The 22,948-nt window shown below is 43.0% G+C and overlaps 1 protein-coding gene across 1 annotated transcript; it reads left to right on the top strand.

Annotated features, from left to right (window-relative positions):
* The first annotated feature begins 12,942 nt into the window (after positions 1 to 12,942).
* LOC147867353 (putative pectinesterase 53) lies at positions 12,943 to 15,201 on the top strand. The gene is made up of 4 exons (XM_087315140.1): positions 12,943 to 13,665; positions 13,878 to 14,084; positions 14,284 to 14,519; positions 14,638 to 15,201. The coding sequence occupies exons 1-4, from the start codon at positions 12,976 to 12,978 to the stop codon at positions 14,783 to 14,785; spliced, it is 1,281 nt and encodes a 426-aa protein (XP_087171266.1). The 5' UTR covers positions 12,943 to 12,975; the 3' UTR covers positions 14,786 to 15,201.
* Positions 15,202 to 22,948: the final 7,747 nt, after the last annotated feature.

Genomic DNA, 22,948 nt, shown 5'->3' with positions numbered 1-22,948 from the left:
AAAGAAAATAGTGATGAAGGTTACGAGCGGATGAAGGTGAATTAGACGAAGGCGGACCACCAACGGGTGACATCCGGCAGCCAGCAGACAGACGACCATGGCTGAGACGGCCGGAAGAAGGAAAACAAAGTCACGGACACAGAGAGAGATGACGACCATCTCTATATAACCTAGAAAATAGCAAATCCTATAACCTAGAAAATAGCAAATCCTATAACCTAGAAAATAGCAAATCCTAGCCGGCCGAACAGATCGCAACGATCAAGAATGACCATGGCTGAGGAGACAGCCAAGACGTGGCCGAGAGTACGGCCAAGTGAGTACGCATGATGAAAAGCATAGCCGAGACGCGAGACCAAGAGTATGGCCGAGATGCGTGGCTGAGAGTACAACCAAGTAGCGTGACCGTCACCACAACCAAGATGCGCGAACCAGAATACGGCCGAGACACGTGGCCCAGATGTGCGGCCCAGAATACGGCTGAGATGAGTGGCCCAGATGCGCGGCCCAAAATACGGCTGAGACGCGCAACCAAGAATATGGCCAAGATTCGCGACTGAGACGCGTGGCCGAGAGTATGGCCAAGAGGCGTTGCTGAGGCGCACGGCCAAGACATGGCCAAGAAACTGAGACGTGGCCGAGACGCAGTTGAATGATTGCCACGAGACAGTCCCGAAACAAACAAGCGATGGTTCGATTGCCATCGGACAGACACAACCGACAGACTAAGACAACCGAGAGAGCCGGCCAGTCGGCCGACCGAGAGAGTCAAACAGCCTGCGGACAGAGCTGGCGGGTGGAGACAACCATCGGATAGAAGGAGAGAGGAGGCCAAGAGAAGACAAATAGGAGGAAGAAGAATGCACAAGAAGAAAAGAAAGAAAGAAAAAGAGAAGACAGAAGGAAACAAAGAAAGAGGAGGGGTATGTAGAGTGTTACCCGTAACAATATACAAGAAAGGATAAGGGTATGTGTAATGATGTGGTTGATGTGTATGTGTAAAGTAAATAAGTGTGTGAGGATGAGTATGTGTATGGAAACATGCACAATTATGTGCATGTGTACAAGAATGTGTAACGGTCTTATTTATAACGGTCATGTAACCGTTACATTGGATGTATTATATAAACCCCCTATGGGGTATGTAATGAATAACCTTTTTCCCCTCTCACATTGTGTCATTTTCTATTTCCCTCTCTCTCTAGCTCTCTCACTATCGTAACCCCCTTGAGAGGGGGGTGAAGCCTAGAATGGCTTCACCCCCCACCCAACAACACAGAGAAATTTCAAAAGCTCAAGGACATGAGATGAAATTTCAAAAGCTCAAGGGCATGACATGAGATTTCAAAAAGTGGAGGGTAGAATGCAGAATTTTGAAAACTCAAGGGCAAAAAAAAAACTTGAGGGTAAAAATTTTAGAGACCAAGGGTAGAAATACAAAGCTCAATTCACATGACGAAACCGAAAAATACACATACATGTAACAAAATCATGAAAGGACCATGCCGCAATGCAGGATCCAATTGGTGTGTGATCCAATTGAGTGACATGTTGAGTGAATGAGAAGGTTCGAGTCAAGCAATGCTCTAATCGAAGTTATTGATCATAGACCTATGATCTGGTCAATGGATTTCCGACTGATGGAGTTCCGGTCGTTAATAGTTGCCATGGCAAGTGGGTTCACCGTGCGATGCACTGTCCAACAGGCGTGCCATGTGTTACCCATAGGAGTTGTACAGGGCGGTATAAGGGTAAAACACGTTAGAGGGGTTGTTCGGTATGTGTAATGTATATGAGTGTGAGGATGAGTATGTGTGAGCACATGCACAATTATGTGCATGTGACAAGAATGTAATGGTCTCTTTTTGTAATGGACATATTATTTACCGTTACATTATGTATTATATAAACCCCTTATGGGGCATGTAATGAAGATAGCTTTTCCCCCCTCTCATTTGGTGTCATTTCCTATTTGTCTTTCTCTCTTGCTCTCTCCCTATCGTAACCCCCTTGGGAGGGGGGTGAAACCATTCTAGGCTTCACCCCCCACCCCAATAACATGTTATCAGTATCTCCAAAACAGGCTTTAAACTCGTTTATTAACTCTTCAAAATTATTTAGTAACGGAGATATTTTTTCTAACAACGGAGCGAACCATGCCAAAGCTAAGCCACTCAACAACGTGCCTACTAGACCCACTAGTGATACATCAGTGGGATATTGGGAAGGATGCATTTGAATGATTAATCGTACCTGATTAAGCAATCCTCTAAACTATGATTGTGTTCCATCGAATTTCATAGGAAGGCAAATCTTGGGCTCTTTGTGAATCCCTCGAGTACTTGGTCCTTGTTGGTGCAATGCTACAATGGTTGTTTCAAGTTGTTGCACGTGTAATGCTAGCTCCCCACGTTCTTGTTGCAACTCCCCATGTTGTTGTTGCACTTGTTGCTTTTCTAAAGAGATTTGTTGAAGATCCCCCAACAACCGTTGATTTTCTTGTTCCAATGACAAACTTTTCTCTCAAGCATTGTAGCTCCGAGGAAACAGATTGGTATTCTTGAGCGCTAACAGTTTCCATAGTATTGGAGGAAGGAATGATAAGAAAATTAGTATGAAGGGAAGGAGGGATATGAAGTTGAAGACCAATTCAGTTCAAATTATAAGGGATAGTACTAGAGGCAAGGAGAATTAGTACTAAAGATAGAGAAGAAGAATGAAGATTAGTACTAAGAAGGGAAAGAGTGTGTGAGAATCACAAGAGAGGAGAGAGAGAGAGAGAGAGATAATGATGACAACAAGAAGTATATTACATTATATGAAGAAAGATACAAGAACAACTAGGAGGGTTAAGACTGGTGTTGAACTGAACTAGTTCTCAATAATGTCATGTGCCTCTGTTTATTGTGTGCTTAGGAGTAGTCTTGACATTTCTAGAATGTTCCAAAGAAATCTAGAATATAAATGGATTTCCTAAGTGAAATAAGTATTGCAAACAATATTCTTCATATTATAATGTATAGCTTAATGGTAGGGCTTCAACCCTTATGACACCTGACAAGGTCATGGGTTCAAATCCTTTTGAAGCCATACCATGCTATATCATGACACCTGTTGGATGATTCGGCGATGTCGAATCATCCTCCCGTTCTTCGGGATCGATTGAAAAACTGGCTGGTGCCTTGGTCGATTCTGTTTCACGTTTCTGTACCTTAGCTAGTTTGGGTGATTTGGTCATTTCGACTATGTTTCTTTCACCTCTAGTCAATCTCGTAGTTGAAACAATGCTCGTAGAAGTCTATCTTCGTTTGGAGTTTGGGGATGTAGTCGATCGTTGTTAGTCAATCCATTCCGACTTGAGGCATATGGCCAAATCGGTCATGCCATAAGTTCGAATCAGATGATTCGGCTATGTACACGACCCTGTATGGACTGATCGCAAGCAACGGATACAAGTTGCAGTGCTTGTGTCTACACCCGATTTTCATGTTTCCTCAGTTGATCATCCATGACGACTCACTGAGAGTCGTTCAATACCCGACTTCGGCTAGCATGCTAATAGAGACCAGACTCCTCTTCAACTCGGGTACATGTTGTATGGACTGATCGCAAGCAACGGATACAAGTTGCAGTGCTTGTGTCTACACCCGATTTTCATGTTTCCTCAGTTGATCATCCATGACGACTCACTGAGAGTCGTTCAGTACCCGACTTCGGCTAGCATGCTAATAGAGACCAGACTCCTCTTCAACTCGGGTACATGTTGGACTCGGTGTATGGTAATAGTATTGTTGTTCAACAATTGGATGGGGACCTCTCCGATCCCTATGATTACGTATTTTTTCCTGTTTGCCTAATTGGATTGTGCCATTCGCTCCGGCCGAATAGTTTGAAAAGCACTTGATATTTGGGGTTACGTGAAATGTGGCACCCGAGTCCAGTAGCCAAATTCATGCGTCTTGCGGATTGTAGACGACTTCTCCGATTGACGAATCTTCTAGGGAGAGGATTTCTCCCGGCCAAAATTCGGAAACATTGACTTGGTTGCTAGTTAGAGAACAGTTTCAGTCGGATCGTTCTGAGTTTTGCTTTGAATCGCCGATCATTCTCCTTCCTCTTGATCGACCAACAGTCGGAAACGTTGTGACCATTTTTTCTGTAGTGGGTCCCACCAAGAGTTCTTGGCCCTCCTAATTGGTTCAAATCCTTTTGAAGACATACCAACGGAACCAATAGAAAATAGTCAGCAATGACATAGTCTTCAATGAACACATCATGACACTTGTTGGATGATTCGGCGACGTCGACTCATCCTCACCTTCTTCGGGATCTACTGAGAGACTGTTTGGTGCCTTGGTCGATTCTGTTCGATTTTTCTGTACCTTGGCCAGTTTTGGTGATTTGGTCGTTTCGACTCTATTTCTTTCGTGTATTGTCATTGTCGTAGTCGAATCAATTTTGACTAGTGGACCTCTAGCCGACTTGGATTTGGCGAGGTGTTCATTAGCTCGGTTGATTTCTGAGAGCCGTGGGTTGGTCCTTCTACGACATCTTTGTCGGTATCAAAGGACACCTTCTTACTGACTATTTCCTATTGGTTCCATTGAGAGTGAATCAAGTCTTCATTGAAAACTATGTCATTGCTCCGGATCAATTTCCAATTGTCTGGGTCCCATAATCGGTAGCCGAATTACCCATCGGTTCCATAACCGAGAAATATGAACTGTGTTGAATGGGGCACCAACTTGGTCCTTTTCTCCCTAGGAATTAATGCATAGGCTTTGCATCCAAATATATAGAGCCTATCATAGGTCGGTTGTTTCCCTGGCCATAGTGCTTGTGGCGCTTCGCGCCATATTGCTCTCGATTGCGACAAATTGATCAGGTATACTGTCGTCTGTAATCCGTTGGCCCAGAATTCCAGCTTCAGTCTCGATTGCTGGAGCATTGTCGTCACTCTTTCATGGATTGTTCAGTTGATCCATTTTGCCATGTCATTTTGCATGCAAGTAAAGAGAACAGTCTTTTCATGCTGAATCTGTTTGTCAGATAGGTAGTTCTTGAAAGCTTGAGAGGTGGACTGACCTTCGTTGTTGAACCGGAGGCTCTTCGCTCGATGTCCTAACTGGTTGTCCACTTCAATTATCCACTGAATAAAGATTTTAAGTGCTTCGTCTTTCGACCTAATCGAGTAGGCCTACACTTTCCGTGTACAATCATCTCCAAATGTGATGAAGTAGTGGGAGCCTCATAGTGACCTTTCGGGCATCGGCCCACATATATTTGTGTGGACCAGTACTAGAGGATGTGGTACCATCTTGTAATGGAGAGAGTGTGGACTTCGGGATTTTTTCCCATAACGACAATGCCCATAGAAGTCTATCTTCCTTTGGAGTTTGGGGATGTATTCGATCGTCGTTAGTCGGTCCATTCCGACTTGAGGCATATGGCCAAGTCGGCCATGCCATAAGTTCGAATTAGACGATTCGGCTATGTACACGACCCCGTATGGACTGATAGCTAGCAACGGATACAAGTTGCAGTGCTTGTGTCTGCACCCGATTTCCATGTTTCCTTAGTTGATCATCCATGACGACTCACTGAGAGTCGTTTAGTACCCGACTTCGACTAGCATGCTGATCGAGACTAGACTCCTCTTCAGCTCGGGTACATGTTGGACTCGGTGTAGGGTAATAGTATTGTTGTTCAACAATTGGATGGGGACCTCTCCAATCCCTACGATGACATATTTCTGCTTGTTTCTTAATCGGATTGCGTCATTCGCTCCGGCCGAATAGTTCGAAAACCACTTGATATTTGGGGTTACATAAAATGTGGCACTAGAGTCCAATAGCCAAATTTGTGCGTCTTGCGGACTGTAGACGACTTCTCCGGTCGACGAAGCTTCCAGGGTGAGGATTTCTCCCAACCGGAATTCAACAACAATGACTTGGTTGCCAGTTACAGAACGGTTCGAGACGGATCGTCCTGAGTTCCACTCAAATCGCTGACCATTCTCCTTCGTTTTGGTGCGAGAGGTCGCCGTATCCATCTCTCTTATCTTCATATTGAACAACTGTTAGATATAGATGTTGGATCTATATGAGATTTTGTTAGAGTGATGATCTAATGAAAGATATATGATAATGATAAAAGATAGAAACTAAGAAAGGATAGAGAGAAAGAAGGGTGTCAATCCAACCGACCAGCCCTAAAGGAAGGGATCGGGACGGACTCAAGCCTCAATCGGTGTTCCATACCATGGCAGTGGTATCGAGTCGTACCTAGTGTTGGCATACTTGCTACAAGAGTTGACCCACCACACTGTCAAAGTCTCCACGTAGTCGATAATGTGTCAATTGAGGGTAGCTAGGCCTCATATTTATAGCCAGACCTAAGGCCCCCATGCAAGTTCACATTTGGCCTAATGGGTTGTCTCAATCCCGAGGATTAAAAGTAATCCTCCCTTCTTTACGCTCGCATTTAACCCTCACACTTTATCCACGTCTATAGAATACTACGGTAAATTCTCACCACGGGATATTATATGGTCATGCCCATAACAGATTCGATCAGGAGGACTTCTTTTCGTAAATGGCTTGGAGTTTCTCCCACAAGGCAAATGTCGACGTCTTTTTGGCCAAGCTGAAGTAGACGTTCTCGTTCAAATGCATTCGGATGGTCGACCCACCTATTTCGTCCAGGGGGCGCCATTCATCAGCTGTTATTGAGGCTGACTTGTTGGTGTGTCGTATTGCCTTGATTCGTCGTCAGATGATCAGTACATCTTGCATAATCTCCTTCCATAGGGCAAAGTTTTTACTGTCGAACTTTCGGATTCCTACTACTGTGTCAAATGTTGAAGCCATGTTCTTTTGGAAATGAGATTTGCTGACCGAGTCCCTTGAGCCTTTTCTTCTCTTCTCAGATTTATGCTACTATTGCGGCGGAACTGCAAGTCGCTCTGATACCACTTGTTGAATATGGAGTGAATACTGCATAAGTTGAGGACCTGTTGGTTAGTAAGACAAGTATGAAGTATAACAGATAGATAAGTTGATTAGGCAAAGAAAGAGAGAGAGAGAGAGAGAGAGAGAGAGAGAGAGAGAGAGAAACATGTGCTCAAAAGAAGAATATATTGCATTAACCTTCACTCCTTTAAAATACTTGGTCTCTCAGTTATGTAGTTAGGGTAACTTAGCCCTACCTATGAGGACGTGTTCGCACTGAGATACAAGTGGGTAGAGTGGGACTTTTAGCCCAAGAACATGGACCGATCAGTTGGATAAGTCAAAAGCTGGATCAAACATAGGTCGATTGACTAGGTCTAAATCGGCTGAATAAGTTGTAAGCCGAATCGGCTGGCCAAGTCGAATGGAAGCTGACAAGCCGTTAGGAGCTTATATTCCTATTTTAGTAAATAGGAATATTATAGGTTGTCAACGTTAGAGCTCATTCATGAGCATTAAAGTACTGATAGTACTTGTGTCAACCCATTGTTAGGGCCTGTATAAAAACTGCTCACTGAGCACAGTTGTATGTACTAATTATTATTTTGTAATAGAAGTGCCATTGTCTACTCACAAACACTTGGGAAAATGTTAGGGTGCACAGAGGCCCTACCTATCACCAAAGCATGGAGGGTCGGGCGTGACACAACTAGGAAGAGAGCCTTAGTCCTTCAATTTAAAGACTTAGACTCTAGAATCACTTTCTTTCAGAAGAGACCAATCCTTCGAGGAATGGATGGGGACCCCATCTATCTCGATGAAGACCTCACTAAGATGCAAATTGAGCATCGCAAGAGTTGTATGCCACGAGTTATGCAAGCTCGTAAAGAAGGCCATCATGCCTTTTACCGAGATGGGCGAGTGATCATAAATGATCGCACTACTAACTGACGGCGTGTGGCCCATGTGACAGAAAATGCACTTAGGATGACCCTATGGAATTGTAATGGCGCACTTTGGGCACACCCTGGCCGCCTAGAGGAGATACTAAAGGTATCTGATATACTTTTCTTGGTAGAAACACATCAGAGCCCAAATAGAGGACTCCCACGGGTCGAAGGATTCCGTTGGGAGTCCGCTTTTAGACAAACCTCACGTCGACACACTACTAGGGGATCTGGAGGTGTCGCGATACTATTTCGTAGAGAGCTACATAATAGGATAGAAATAATGAAGATAGACCCAGAAGCTTGTTTTATGTGGGTGAAAGTCTCCACAAGCAAAGACCATGCAGTATTTTTCGCCATTTGTTACTTTCCCCCAAAAGGATCCCGTTATAATATTAGTGGCTTGATGAGATTAGTCGATGAAGGAATGCCACATGGGCCTTCTCCATACGAACCCCTATCGGATGACATAATCCGATATTCTTCCCAAGGAGAAGTATTTCTTGTAGGAGACTTCAATGCGAGAACCCAATCCCGACAATGCACAGTATTTCAGATGAATAGAAACCTAGAAATGGTAAATGTTGATCCTTTAGACATAGGCACCACACGTAGATCAAAGGATCAAGGTGCTGACGCCACGAGCTTTGGCCATCATCTGCTCGAACTTGGCAGTCGGCACCAGATGGTCATATATAATGGTTTAGCTAAGTGGCCGGGCTCGGAAGAGCTCACATGTTTCCCACATGGAGGAGGGGAAAGCACAGTTGACTATCTAATAGGGCGCCCGGAAGCTACCCACATGATTAACTCCTTCCGAGTGGCCCCATGCCCTATTGGCGCAGACCATAGCTTCTTATACTTCGAGCTAAAATGTGATATCTCTAAGGTCACCAAGTCTAGTCAACCATGCCATCACACCACAATACATTTCACACATGAGCTCTCTGACATATACTCTCAACATGTTCAGGCCCATCTCCTTTCCATTGATCCCTCTCTACCGTTAGAAAGCCTTAGTACAAAACTCACACACATCCTTCACTCCGCAGCAGCTAGCAGTTTCCCATATACAAAACACTCAAATCAAGGTAGATCAGGATCAATGCCACAAAATAAATGGTATGACGAGGATTGTAGGGACCTACATAGACAACTTACAGTATCGCAACTCAATGGTAGTATTACCTCCACACAAGCTCGCAAAGAAATGCGTAAGATGACGCGTCGTAAGAGACGAGCGTGGGCATCCCAATACTGGGAACTCTACCATATGCTCATGAGTAGCGATTGCGCCACGGCATGGAAGAGACTACGGGAGCCAAGACCACAAACACCCATCGAAGATCCCGAAACTTGGCACACATATACAGAGAGACTTTACCAAATCCCAAACCAACCACCTTTTCCAATGCCTTCCACACCCCGGCCTACCACGGGGACACTTTTCACGACCTCTAGGGTCATGAAGGTCATAAAGAAATTACAACATAGGAAGTCCATGGACCACACAGGATTGCGAGCAGAACACATTATATATGCGAGAGAGTGCCTAGCTCCCTTGCTAACTCTAATCTTCAATCGTGCCCTTGCGGAGGGTTTTCCACCACAGTGGACTATGAATACAGTGACCCCCATACATAAAGGGGGGGACCCCATGGACCCAAATACATATAGGACCATTATGATAGGCCATACCCTTGCTAAGTTATATGGTGCAGTAATGGAAGCAGAGCTTAGCGACTACATGGAGACCCTAAACCTTCGTGCACCTGAACAAGCTGGCTTTAGACGAGCCTTCTCCACTATTGATCACATCTTCACACTTAGATGCCTAATTGACCAAACTAGGGCTCGCAAGAAGAGATTATATTGTTGTTTTGTGGACTTCCGCAAAGCCTTTGACACAGTCCCTAGAGATCGGTTGTCTGATAGACTTAAAAGCTTGAGGATACCAGATGATATGGTATGGGCCATCTACGCACTATATGAACAAGTGTCCGGGTGTGTCCGATGCCCAGGTGGCCTATCCAATCGTTTCACTAGCACTATTGGTGTAAAACAAGGTTGCCCCCTATCACCGACGCTTTTTGGGATCTACATTGATGAGATCACAGATTTTATTGCTCGTGAGGGAGGCACCAGAGTGGTCCTTGGGGATACGCAGGTTCGTATCTTGCTCTATGCGGATGACATAGTTTTGCTCTCTGAATCCGAACAAGACCTACAGAGGCACCTCAATGCCTTAGATGACTTTTGTGTACAACGAGGATTGGTAGTGAATCTAGGGAAAACGAAAGTCCTTATCTTCCACACATCGGCCCAAGTTAGAGCTAAGTGTCACCTAACTATCTGCCATAGCCCAGTCGAGGTGGTTGGATCGTACGTATATCTCGGAGTCACTTTTAGTGCCCGCTCAGGTAAATTTTCGATGACACAGGCAGCGAAGGATAGACTCACGAGAGGACATGCATCCCTCTCACTCCTAGAGAGACAATGCCACCAAGCACACTTTCAAGAGCCACGGACTAAAGGGTGGCTCTTTGACTCATTAGTGACCCCCTCCCTCATGTATGCATCAGCGGTTTGGGCTCCAGGATTACCATCCTTCATGTGGACGCAATTAGAGAGACCATTGGTGATGATGCTATCACGCCAACTCCGAAGCAAATCGACTGTACCACATGACATTATTAGGGCCGAGTTCACGTTACCCCCAATGCTAGTAGAGGCACTTTCATCAAGCCTTTAAGGCCTCTCGATCATTGTATGAGTCCGGCTATACTAGCTCATGGTATGGCATGATGGTGACTTGGCTTCTTGCGAATGGTCTAGACATTAATAACCTACCTTCCCTTAGGTACAACCACACGAGTGATAACACCTTAATCTCTCATGAGAACCGCAATAAAGTAATACGCCAAGAAATATGGCAAATTTACACTCGGTGTAAATGGATCACCCCACTAGAGCCACTCCCATCTAAAATGTCGTACTATAAGAAACACTTCATGCACTTCTCTGAGTTAGGTTTTATCACACGGCCAAAATATCTAGATGTATTCTTACCACATGCACTAAGGGTTGCCATTGGACAACTTAGAATATCATCTCACCAACTTGAGATTGAAAATGGTCGTACTAGTGGAGTCCCTAGGGAGGAAAGGATATGTAGGTTATGTCACATAGAGATAGAGGATGAGTACCACTTTACATGCAAGTGTCCAACCTATGCCGAGATAAGGGCAAAATACCAAGACATACTTGGTCCGTCTCCCACCCTCCCCAAACTATTAGATACTCTAGATATAAAGAAATTAGGCAAATACATTCTAGAGTTAAAACAACACAGAGAGAATAAATTACAAAATGTTGACAATAATGTTGCTAATGATCACGAACATGTAACAAATGCAGTTTTTCAAGAACCTGAGGAGACGACGAATGCCGACACACTTGCACCACTCGGCCTTTCCATTGATGAGGCAGAAAACCAGAGAAGAACCAGACGTCCTCGGGTGCCGGGTTTCAAAGCAACTCAACGTGATGTGGAAGCAATATTGAAAATAAGGGAACGTGAGCTACACCGCCTAGAAGCCATGGCTAGGGCACTCTCTACATTGGAACCCACATCAAGACCCTTTGACCCCCCACTTCTTTTCGAGAGGCTTGGGTGGAAATAAAATTAGGCTTAGTGTATAGTCACTTTCGAGTATACTACATATTGTACACTACTAGAACTCTTTTAGTTTAAGTTCTATATTTTTTACTTAATTTTATTTTTAGTTATGATGACTGGATAAATACTCTATTGTTGTAAACCAATTGTCTCATGGGCCAAATTTGGCCTTAGAAGACGTTAATACATCTTTCTTTCTTTCTTCTTTCTTTCTTCTTTCTTTCTCTCTCTCTTACCCTTTCCTAACTGTCTTCTGTTGTCCAACGAAGCCGACTATGTCTCGAGCACAAACCTTCCGCATACATAATCTTTTACATATGGTCACCCACTAACTATGTACACTACATAGGTAGTGGAACATGTTGAATTGTCAATAGGCAAGAAGAACATTGTATTGAGGAAAGAATTTCCACTTGCTCCAATAAAGAAAATTGCTACATTAGTACTCCCTTCAATTTTCGCAGAGAGGCTTTCACTCCATGCCAAGAATCGAAGATATCCCAATTATGACGCAAACCGCAACAGTTGAGAAATAGGAAAACGATCTTCATCTCTGATTTTTGGGTCAACCTGTATAAATTGTGCAAACATCTACTTTCTAGGCGTCGTAACACCGTGATAAAACTTGCCAAATTTGATAGCTTAAGGGTTTAAAGATAATTCTACGCAACCCATGTGATTCCCATCTTATCCATCTTCTTCCGCAACAAAGAATATTTAACCCCATGGACGGCGAATGTTCTTGCAAGGGGAGAGTATTTCATTTTGAGTATTGGGATGAGATATTTTGATGAGCTTGACTTGGATAAACAAATGGAGACCAGAGTGATGGTGTCTCACCTTAATTCCCTTTTTCCTTTTTCTTTTCGTATGTCATCCAGTTTCCTTAAAAGTAAGCAGCACAGCCATGAAAGGTCCAATCACGACACCAATAGCATTACATGGATTTGAAGGTGTGGAAGGAATATGCAGGAAGTGGTCCATGCTGCAACTTATGTGGCGATATTTCCTCAAGCCTGAACATATATCGCATAAGTGTATGTGTGTGTGTGAGAGAGAGAGAGTTATAAAAATAAAAAGAATATGATGGGTGGAAAGGAAGTGGACGTGAACAATGCAGGCACCCAATTACCCCCAGCTTGACGCTCTCAATATCCAGACGACACCTGCAACATGATTTATTCATCCAGTCAATATTAGCAGATATTATATATACATGGGAATACAAAAACATACATATATATATATCTATAGCATCATATACATCATGCAGGATCAAGCCTTGGAATTCTATCAATCACAAGAGAAAGAGTGCTGCAGCGTGTGAAGGCAGCGAAGGAGGCAGGCAGGCAGGGAGGGTGGGGAAGAGAGAAAGAGAAAGAGAAAGAGAAAGAAGGAGATGGAACCTGTCCTGCGCCGCGGCTGCCATAGAGCATTAATGCATGGGCAGCAGCAGCTTACGGTATTGGCGATTCTTGGCATCTGCGTGTTTGCGGTGTCACATTTATCCAATGCGGAGGCGGCGAATAACGAGAGCACCTCATCACCGACCGGAAACTCTAGAAGCTTGGACGAGTGGCTACGGGAGGAGGTGTTGGGGTACCGTCCAGACCCCACGGAGGGCGACGTAAATGACGAGGATCACTTGCCACGGCGTCCACTTGAGTTCGATGACCGCGTGTTCAGCCAAACCATAAAGGATGCCAAACACAAGGTGACCCAATTCTTGAGAAGCCGTGGATTGGCCGCGGCAACTGCCAATGCGAGCTCTACGACCAAGACCATCGTTGTGGCTAAGGATGGGTCCGGCCACTTCCGCACTGTGCAAGCCGCCATCAACAAGGTGCCGGCCTCCAACACGAAGCGTATCATCATCTACATCAAGAAAGGGGTGTACAACGAGAAGGTCACCATCCCTTCAGGCAAGGACTTCATCACGCTCAAGGGTGAGAGTGCTGCTCTCACCTACATCCAATGGAGTGACACTGCCTCCACTCTTGACAAGAAAGGGCAACCACTAGGCACCTATGGCAGCGCCTCGGTAGCGGTGGAGGCCGACAACTTCATCGCCCTCGACATCTCCTTTAAGGTATGTACTACTACTCTCTTCAGGATCATGACCTTCCCTTCCCTTCCATGATTGCATATATATATATATATGTATGTAACATTCCCTCCCAATCTCCTCATGAGTTGTTGATGTATGCACCGCATCATTGTATACTCACTCAAATTTATACTCATTCTTCCATTCAATTGTTGTACTGCTACTCACTCACTTAATATATATATATATTATAGAACACGGCTCGGCACCCCCCTCCTGGCGCTGTGGGTCGGCAAGCCGTGGCTCTTCGGATTCAAGGCGATAAGGCTGCCTTCTACCGTTGCAGCTTCTATGGCGCCCAGGACACGCTCTACGACAAGGAAGGCCGCCATTATTACTACAACTGCTACATCGAAGGCTCCGTCGACTTCATATTCGGCGACGGTCGCACCCTCTTCGTTGTATGTTCAGTCTGAAAAGCTTTTTTTAATAATGCTTTCTTTGAATGTATGCATCCCTAGCTGTCATTAAAAAAAGGGGTGCCAGATCATATTCTACTTATATATTTTCATCATCATCCATCCATATCTATCTATCTATCTATCTCCTTTCCCTTCATGGTTTCTAATTCCATGAAATATTATTTGTTTGTACGTGCAGAAATGCCACCTTCACTCCATTGCCTCTCCCTATGGCTCCATCTCCGCGCAGAAACGGCTGTCTCCCAATTCTAAGACCGGCTACTCGTTCGTGTCGTGCGTCGTGAGTGGGTCGGGGTACATATACTTGGGTAGAGCATGGGGTGCCTACTCCAGGGTCGTCTTCTCCTACACCTACCTCTCCAGCATCATCACGCCCCAGGGTTGGGATGACTTCGGTGTTCCTCTCAATCAAAAGTGAGTTGTTATATTATATATATATATATATATATATAAGTTATAACTATAACCCACCCAGAGTAATGGAATGCCTTATAAGCTGGTCAGTAATCTAACAATATATATATTGAATCAGGAGAGTGTTCTATGGAGAGTACAAATGCTCAGGCCCCGGAGCCAACCGGAAGGGCCGTGTTGCATGGTCTCGCCAGCTCACCGATGCCCAAGCCAAGCCCTTCCTCAGCATCACCTTCATTGATGGCAACACATGGCTGCCCAAGTGATATGGGCCCATCCATACCCATACCTCTCTATGACCAACAAGTACTACCCCCAACAAATTAAAGTCATCAATTGCAATTCAATCCTCCATTCATTCCCAGAATTTTAAAAACAAAGAATAATGCTCATCCCCAAAAGATAATGAGACTTTGGAGAATAATGCCCATCCCCAAAAGATCACTGCTCATATGAGGGTCCATCTCTCAACGTCCACTATACCCTAATATTTACTCACCAATAGCCAACACTAAAATTGTGAGGAGGTCAAGGCATTTCTCCCTATTGTAGTCTTCAATCTTTTAACGAATTTCCATATATACCCTCTCAATCCTCCAGGGGGTGTTCCGTTGGCATTAACCTTAAGACATCTCCTTATGATTATTGGTCTCATTTTATAATCAAGATTTTCTTTTGGCAAGCATGTGTTATGCATAAATCTTGTTAACTTGACACATGAACTTTTTTAATGAAGGCTAGATTATGTCACCTACATTAAGCTCCAATTTTTAAAAGTCTTATTTCTCCTCTTTATGACACAACATAATCTATCCACAATCAAGGCATCACCCATCCATGACCATGGAGGGGGCCCCCCATCAAGGACCATGCATCCATAACCTTCAAATTTCAATAAAACACACTAGTGATTTTTTCCCAAAAGGCCTCAGAGTTTTCGATATTTCCCCCACATCCTTGATCAATTGCAGACACTATGTCAATGACGCAAGCTTGTGCGCACAAAGGTTTGATAGGAAGGAAACCCATGTGAGTATTCGAAGTAATCTCCTATTTGTAGAGATATCATGTTAAAAAGGTAGTACTATGCGAATCTTGGTGGTTCTTACGTGATTTCTAAAATTTCACAATTCCTTAATTCTATATAAAGTTTCTCACATTTATTTTTTTCCAAAACGCCCGTTTTAATATTGTTTTGACACAACCCTTCACATAACTAATGTATTTCTTCTTAGTTTATTATAATACACTAGATCCAATATTTCTGGGACAATGCATCGTATGGTTTTGACCCAAGGCCATTTCTGTTAAGGAATCAACCAATATAGTCATAGTTTACATGTATTGTATGATCGTTTCTTTGGCTACAACCAAGTCTATTATGGATTGATGTCAAGCTCTAGCGTCTATGTTTGGATCCATCTTTTTGGGATTCTTGGCTAACGTCGTCCCAGATTAGTTATTACAATAGGCCTTCAAAATTTCTAGCAATTCGAAGACATCCAACGTAAAGCGTCATTACCTTTCATTGGCATCATTTTCAATTTTTTGAAGTTAAAATTCAAAGACTAGTAATGCTCATCTAGTATGAGTGTCCCACCAAGAGTTCCCGGCCCTCCTAAAGTTTGCATCACTCCGACAGTCCAACATCCTCTGAGAGTTCACATCCCTCCAAGTGCTCACCTCCCCCCGAGTGTTCGCCGTGATGTGGGGAGCCTCTAGTTAGTTTTCAATACGATTTAGCTTCTCAACTAAATGTACTAGAAAGAAATATTGAAGTTAAAACAAAACAGCTAAGCTCCAAAACAATCCAAGATTTAAAAACTAAATGGATGTATAATTCCCTTAAAGATGTCATATGGGAACAAGAAAACAAAATTTTTGCAACTAACTTCCCTAGCTTTTCATGTTTCAAAAGTGCAATGTCTTAATCAGTGGATTATGTTACAGGCATAGAATAACTTATATTGCAACTAACACTCAAGGATAAGAGTGCAAGGGTTAATTGAGAATACATGGAATCCAAAACAAAATTGAGCTCGTAAACAAACTTTGAATTGTAGGTGAAGTGAGGCTACATACTTTGAGAGGGTGGGGAGGGGGTTTTAATGGTGAAAGCAATCATCCTTTGCTTTGAGGGGTTTGACTCCCCTATGACTCAATTTTACTTTTAATGCTACATATTTTATTATAATTTACAAACTATTAACTAACTATAAGTTATATAGAATGGATTCACTATAGATTGTACCTCACACGATCCCGCCTATGCCGCAAGAAAAGCACGGTCTCCTACAACATTATCTTCCTTCACCACCCAGTCTTGAACTCTCATGATTGTAGACCTTTCATGTTTTGCATCACTCCGAGAGTCCAACAGCCTCTGAGATTTCACATCCCTCTAAGTGCTCACATCCTTGCAAGCGCTCACCTCCTCCCGAGTCTTTGCCGTGATGTGGGGAACCTCTAGTTAGTTTCCATACGATTCAGCTTCTCAACTAAATGTACTAGAAAGAAATATTGAAGTTAAAACAAAACATCTAAGCTCCAAAACAATCCATGATTTTAAAACTAAATGGATGTATAATTCCCTTAAAGATGTCATATGGGAACAATCATCTTTTGCTTCGAGGGGTACATACTTTGGGAGGGTGGGGAGGGGGGTCTCTAGGTGAAAGCAATCATCTTTTGCTTCGAGGGGTTTGACTCCGTTATGACTCAGTTTTACTTTTAATGCTACATATTATATTATAATTTGCAAATTATCAACTAACTACAAGTTATATAGAATGGAGATTCACTATAGATTGTACCTCACACAATCCTGCTTATGCCACAAGAAAAGCAAGGTCTCCTTCAAGATTGTTTTCCTTCACCACCCGGTCTTGAACTCTCATGATGGTAGACCTTGAATGATGTACTCTTTTTCTTCTTCTTTTTGACATGATTTATATAGTTATACAAAATATAGTAAACCATTTAATATAAGATGTCATAAATAACTACACATACTTCCTATGGGTCCCCATTTCATGGAGACACGACTCAACAAGGTCATCTAACCTCATTTTGAACACAATCCCACCTCCTAGATGAACCACATCAACCTTCTCATTGATATTACATTCAACTATAAGAAAACCTACACATGATTTTGTAGATTATGTGCATTTGTATGGGTATGTGTATGTGTGTGTATGTTTGTATGTGTATGTATATGTATATGTGTATGTGTATATTGTAATGAATCAGATGGATTTTGTGCAGTGGAAGAATTGTGTGTGTGTGTGTGTAGAGAGAGAGAGAGAGAAAGGTCACGATTACAGAAAATCAGAAAACTGTATTCCAAAGAAAGCAAGATTAAACAACAGTTACAAAGAGAGAGAGAAGGTGCTTATGTAGTCATCTTCTCTCTAAGTTCTCTCACTAGTACTACCTCTTGGGACATTAACTACTTAAGGAATATGGGTAATAGGACATTAACATTTATGGCACACTAGTTACTATACTAGGAGGTGGGGTGTTCACACACTTGAGTGTCCTAGAGTGTATTCCCACTCACGGGAAGTTGAGTTTGATTGTCAACACCTCTTCAAAAAAAACTTCCGGTTGTTGGATCGTCGGATTGGTCTTCAGACGGTACACTCATGTTGCTCCTTACTCCCCCTCAAGCTTAGCTGATCTATGGTCGAAAGACCTAGGTTCGTCATGAACTGTCACAACTTGTTGACTCTAAGGGCCTTGGTGAAGATGTCAATCGTCTGTAGGTTTGTGTTGATGTGTTGCAGGTGGATATCCCCGGCCATAACACGCTCTTGGATGAAGTGATAGTGCACTTTGATGTGCTTAGTCTGAGCATGGAAGACTTGGTTCTGAACGAGGTGGATACTGCTCATGTTGTCGCAGTAGAGGAGAATTGGATCCTTGATGGGAATGCCCAGATCCTTCAAGATTCTCTTGAGCCAAACGACTTCACATGTGGCTACGGCTGTGCCCCTGTATTCAGCTCCGGTGGTCGACAATGCAGCTATCGGCTATTTCTTACTACTCCCCGTTATGGCGCCGTTGTCGAGAGAGAAAACAAATATGGATGTCGATCGTCAGTCGGATCTGTATCCGGCCCAATTGGCATCGGTATATCCTACAAGTCGTATGGGTGTGGTTGATTTGTAAAGGATGCCGAACTCCATGGTTCAACTCACATACCTTAGCACTCACTTAGCACAATTGAGATGGATGTCTCAGGGAGTTTGCATGAACTGACTAGGAAGGCCGACCGGGTAATTCAGGTCGGGTCGGATAATTGTGAGGTAGATGAGGCTTTCGACTAGTTAACGATAGTGCATTGGCTCACACTCTCCTGTGCCTGAGTCGGCATCTAGCTTTAGATTTTGATCGAGAGGAGTAGTGACGGACTTGCATTGTGTCATCCCAAACTTGTAAAGAAGATTGAGAATATAGTGCTTTTGAAAAAGCATGATGCCGTCTCAAGTCCGAATTACTTCTATTCCTAGAAAGTAATGGAGCTCCTTCATATCGGTCATTTCGAATCGACTAGAGAGGAGTTTCTTGATGTGGTCAATATCTCCTAAATGCTCTCTTCCTATGACGAAGTCATCCGCATAAATGACAATGAATACCAAAGCAATTTGTCTGTTTTTAGGAGTGATGATGGTGGGGGGGACCGTAGCAGATCATGAGGGGATGCGGAACCATTTTTCACTTATTTTGTTGTTAATTGCACAGGACATTGGTGATATTCGGCGAGATGGTTGATGTGGACTGAATGAAGCAATTTGTCTATTCTTAAGAGTGAAGATGGTGTGGGGATTGAAGCAGATGGTGTGAGGTGTGGATGCAGAGTAGTATAAGAAGGATTTTAGTGGTATGAGGCGGAATTCCTATGATAATCGAAGACATCGAGATGGTGGATGTGGACATGAGGAAATTGGTTTTCTGTTTTTGTGATCAGGATGACTGATGTTGGTGGGGGTTGTCGCAGATTATTATGAGAAGGACCTCGGTGGATTTTAGCAATAATAGGTGGGAATCCTGAGAGAATCGGAGATAGATGGTAGATTGGGACATGACAAAGCCGGTTTTCTGTTTTTGTGATCATGATTAGTGATGTTGGTGTGGGGGCTGAAGTAGATTATTATGAGAAGGTGAGGAATTGTTTTTCACTCATTTTTGGCTGTTAGTACAGGATCGCGGTAATCGATGAGATGGAATAGGGTCAGCAAGATGCTCCGAATATGGACTGAGTTAAGAGGATACTATAGTTCTCATAGGTTGCGGGATGATGGCAATGGGATTTGAAGCATGTTTGTCACGACGAGAGGATGAGTGGTGTTGGTGTGAGGGCTAAAGAAGATCGTGAGGGGATGAGGAATCATTTTTTACTTATTTTGTTGTTAATTGCACAGGACATTGGTGGTATTCGGCGAGATGGTTGATGTGGACTGAATGAAGCAATTTGTCTATTCTTAAGAGTGAAGATGGTGTGGGGATTGAAGCAGATGGTGGGAGGTGTGGAGGACATAGTTCATCTTGTTTATAGGGAGATTATTACAAGTACATTTCAATTTTCATGGAGATGAAGGACATGGTCGTTTTGATTTGGGAGATGATACATTTTTGGTTTGGGAGATGATACATGGGGGCTATCTAAGGCAGCCCATCACATTTTACCCAAGTGTCAGGTGCATCATGGACTATTTTGGTGTCTTCAACTGTTGGTACAAAACATTTGTCAAATAGCATCACCCTAGTGGGCAATCAGGTGATGGTGAACAACTCCAGTATTGGCAAAATAAAAGGCATATGAGGAGTTTTTAGTCTAGTAGCCAGGGTGGATAGCCGGGATATGTTGACTAGGATTACCACCAAGATATGTAAACATATGTATTCTCTTGGACCACAGGAATTTGTTTATAGGTTGTGAATGGGTCTTGTTGGCAAAGGCTGAGAGAGTTTTCATGGACATAATTAGGCTTATCTTGCCAAACGCCATCGTTTATATTTGGTTTTTTTATAGAAACTTGTGGAGTAGAAACTATTATGTACAAATTGTAAATTGCCTTTGGCATTGTTAATTTTAATACCAATGGAGTATAGTTTTTGTGGGAAAAAAAAGTTTTAAAAAAATGACGATGAATACCTATCCTCTGGAGTCACTCCAAATGAAGAAAGAGTTGTCGGACTTGGACATGTTGAACCCGATTTCATGAAGATATTGCATTATCTTCAAATGTCATGATCTCGATACCGGCTCAACGCAGTAGAGTGGCTTTTTGAGTTGGCATACAGTAGTCAGATGCATAGTTCACATGAATCGGGGTGGTTGCACCATGTACACATCTTCATCTAACTCGTCTTCTAGAAAGGCGTTATTTACGTCCATTTGGTGGAGATGCCACCCTTTTGATGTTGCAAGCGCGATCATGGTTTGAATTGTAGTCATCTTTGCCGAGGGGCAAAGGCCTCTTTGTAGTCAACACTATGCATTTGTCTGTGCATAGCCCTTCGCCACAAGTTGGGCCTTGTACCGATGGACAGTGTCTTCAGCGTTGTGCTTTACCTTGAATATCCACCGACATCCAATTGCCTTTTGGTTGTTTGAAGAAGGGACGGGATCTCATTCTTGGAGAATGTTTGCATTTCCTCATTCCAAGGGTTTTCCGCAAATAATTCTCCAACTCCTCCTCGTCTAGTTCCTCAAGCATGTGGATTTCCTCTGCGTAAAGCGGAGTCTTGGCCTTTGTTAGCGGTGCACTTTCCTGCTTCCGCACCCAAATTTTCGTTCTTCTTCGTCGAAAGCAGATGTTGTTGTTTGCCCAACGTAAACCATGGTCATCCTAGTAGTAAAAAGTATGAAGAGGGAAGACTACCGCCGATATTTCGAACATATGTTCCTCGATCACGATCGCCAATTTGCGCAACAACCCTACTTGTCAAACGGATCTGGAATCCGCCATGTGTACCCGGCCGGAATAGGCATGCTTCCTAATTTGCGATGCTCAGGTGGTTGCAGGAAGGTGGCTTTGGTGATGACATTCACCCCAGAGCCACCATCAATGATTCGTCCCAAAATTTCTTCCCCTTGTAGGATTACTTTAAAAATTGTGAGGAGGTCAAGGCATTTCTCCCTATTGTAGTCTTCAATCTTTTAACGAATTTCCATATATACCCTCTCAATCCTCCAGGGGGTGTTCCGTTGGCATTAACCTTAAGACATCTCCTTATGATTATTGGTCTCATTTTATAATCAAGATTTTCTTTTGGCAAGCATGTGTTATGCATAAATCTTGTTAACTTGACACATGAACTTTTTTAATGAAGGCTAGATTATGTCACCTACATTAAGCTCCAATTTTTAAAAGTCTTATTTCTCCTCTTTATGACACAACATAATCTATCCACAATCAAGGCATCACCCATCCATGACCATGGAGGGGGCCCCCCATCAAGGACCATGCATCCATAACCTTCAAATTTCAATAAAACACACTAGTGATTTTTTCCCAAAAGGCCTCAGAGTTTTCGATATTTCCCCCACATCCTTGATCAATTGCAGACACTATGTCAATGACGCAAGCTTGTGCGCACAAAGGTTTGATAGGAAGGAAACCCATGTGAGTATTCGAAGTAATCTCCTATTTGTAGAGATATCATGTTAAAAAGGTAGTACTATGCGAATCTTGGTGGTTCTTACGTGATTTCTAAAATTTCACAATTCCTTAATTCTATATAAAGTTTCTCACATTTATTTTTTTCCAAAACGCCCGTTTTAATATTGTTTTGACACAACCCTTCACATAACTAATTTATTTCTTCTTAGTTTATTATAATACACTAGATCCAATATTTCTGGGACAATGCATCGTATGGTTTTGACCCAAGGCCATTTCTGTTAAGGAATCAACCAATATAGTCATAGTTTACATGTATTGTATGATCATTTCTTTGGCTACAACCAAGTCTATTATGGATTGATGTCAAGCTCTAACGTGTATGTTTGGATCCATCTTTTTGGGATTCTTGGCTACCGTCGTCCCAGATTAGTTATTACAATAGGCCTTCAAAATTTCTAGCAATTCGAAGACATCCAACGTAAAGCGTCATTACCTTTCATTGGCATCATTTTCAATTTTTTGAAGTTAAAATTCAAAGACTAGTAATGCTCATCTAGTATGAGTGTCCCACCAAGAGTTCCCGGCCCTCCTAAAGTTTGCATCACTCCGACAGTCCAACATCCTCTGAGAGTTCACATCCCTCCAAGTGCTCACCTCCCCCCGAGTGTTCGCCGTGATGTGGGGAGCCTCTAGTTAGTTTTCAATACGATTTAGCTTCTCAACTAAATGTACTAGAAAGAAATATTGAAGTTAAAACAAAACAGCTAAGCTCCAAAACAATCCAAGATTTAAAAA

This window comes from Azolla caroliniana, unplaced genomic scaffold (genome assembly GCF_043228905.1).
Source record: "Azolla caroliniana isolate FFs.n. ecotype wild unplaced genomic scaffold, voAzoCaro1.0.p SCAF_2, whole genome shotgun sequence".
NCBI classification, from domain to species: domain Eukaryota; kingdom Viridiplantae; phylum Streptophyta; class Polypodiopsida; order Salviniales; family Salviniaceae; genus Azolla; species Azolla caroliniana.
Note: the sequence above shows the minus strand (reverse complement) of the source record. Positions and strands in the feature narration are given on the sequence as shown.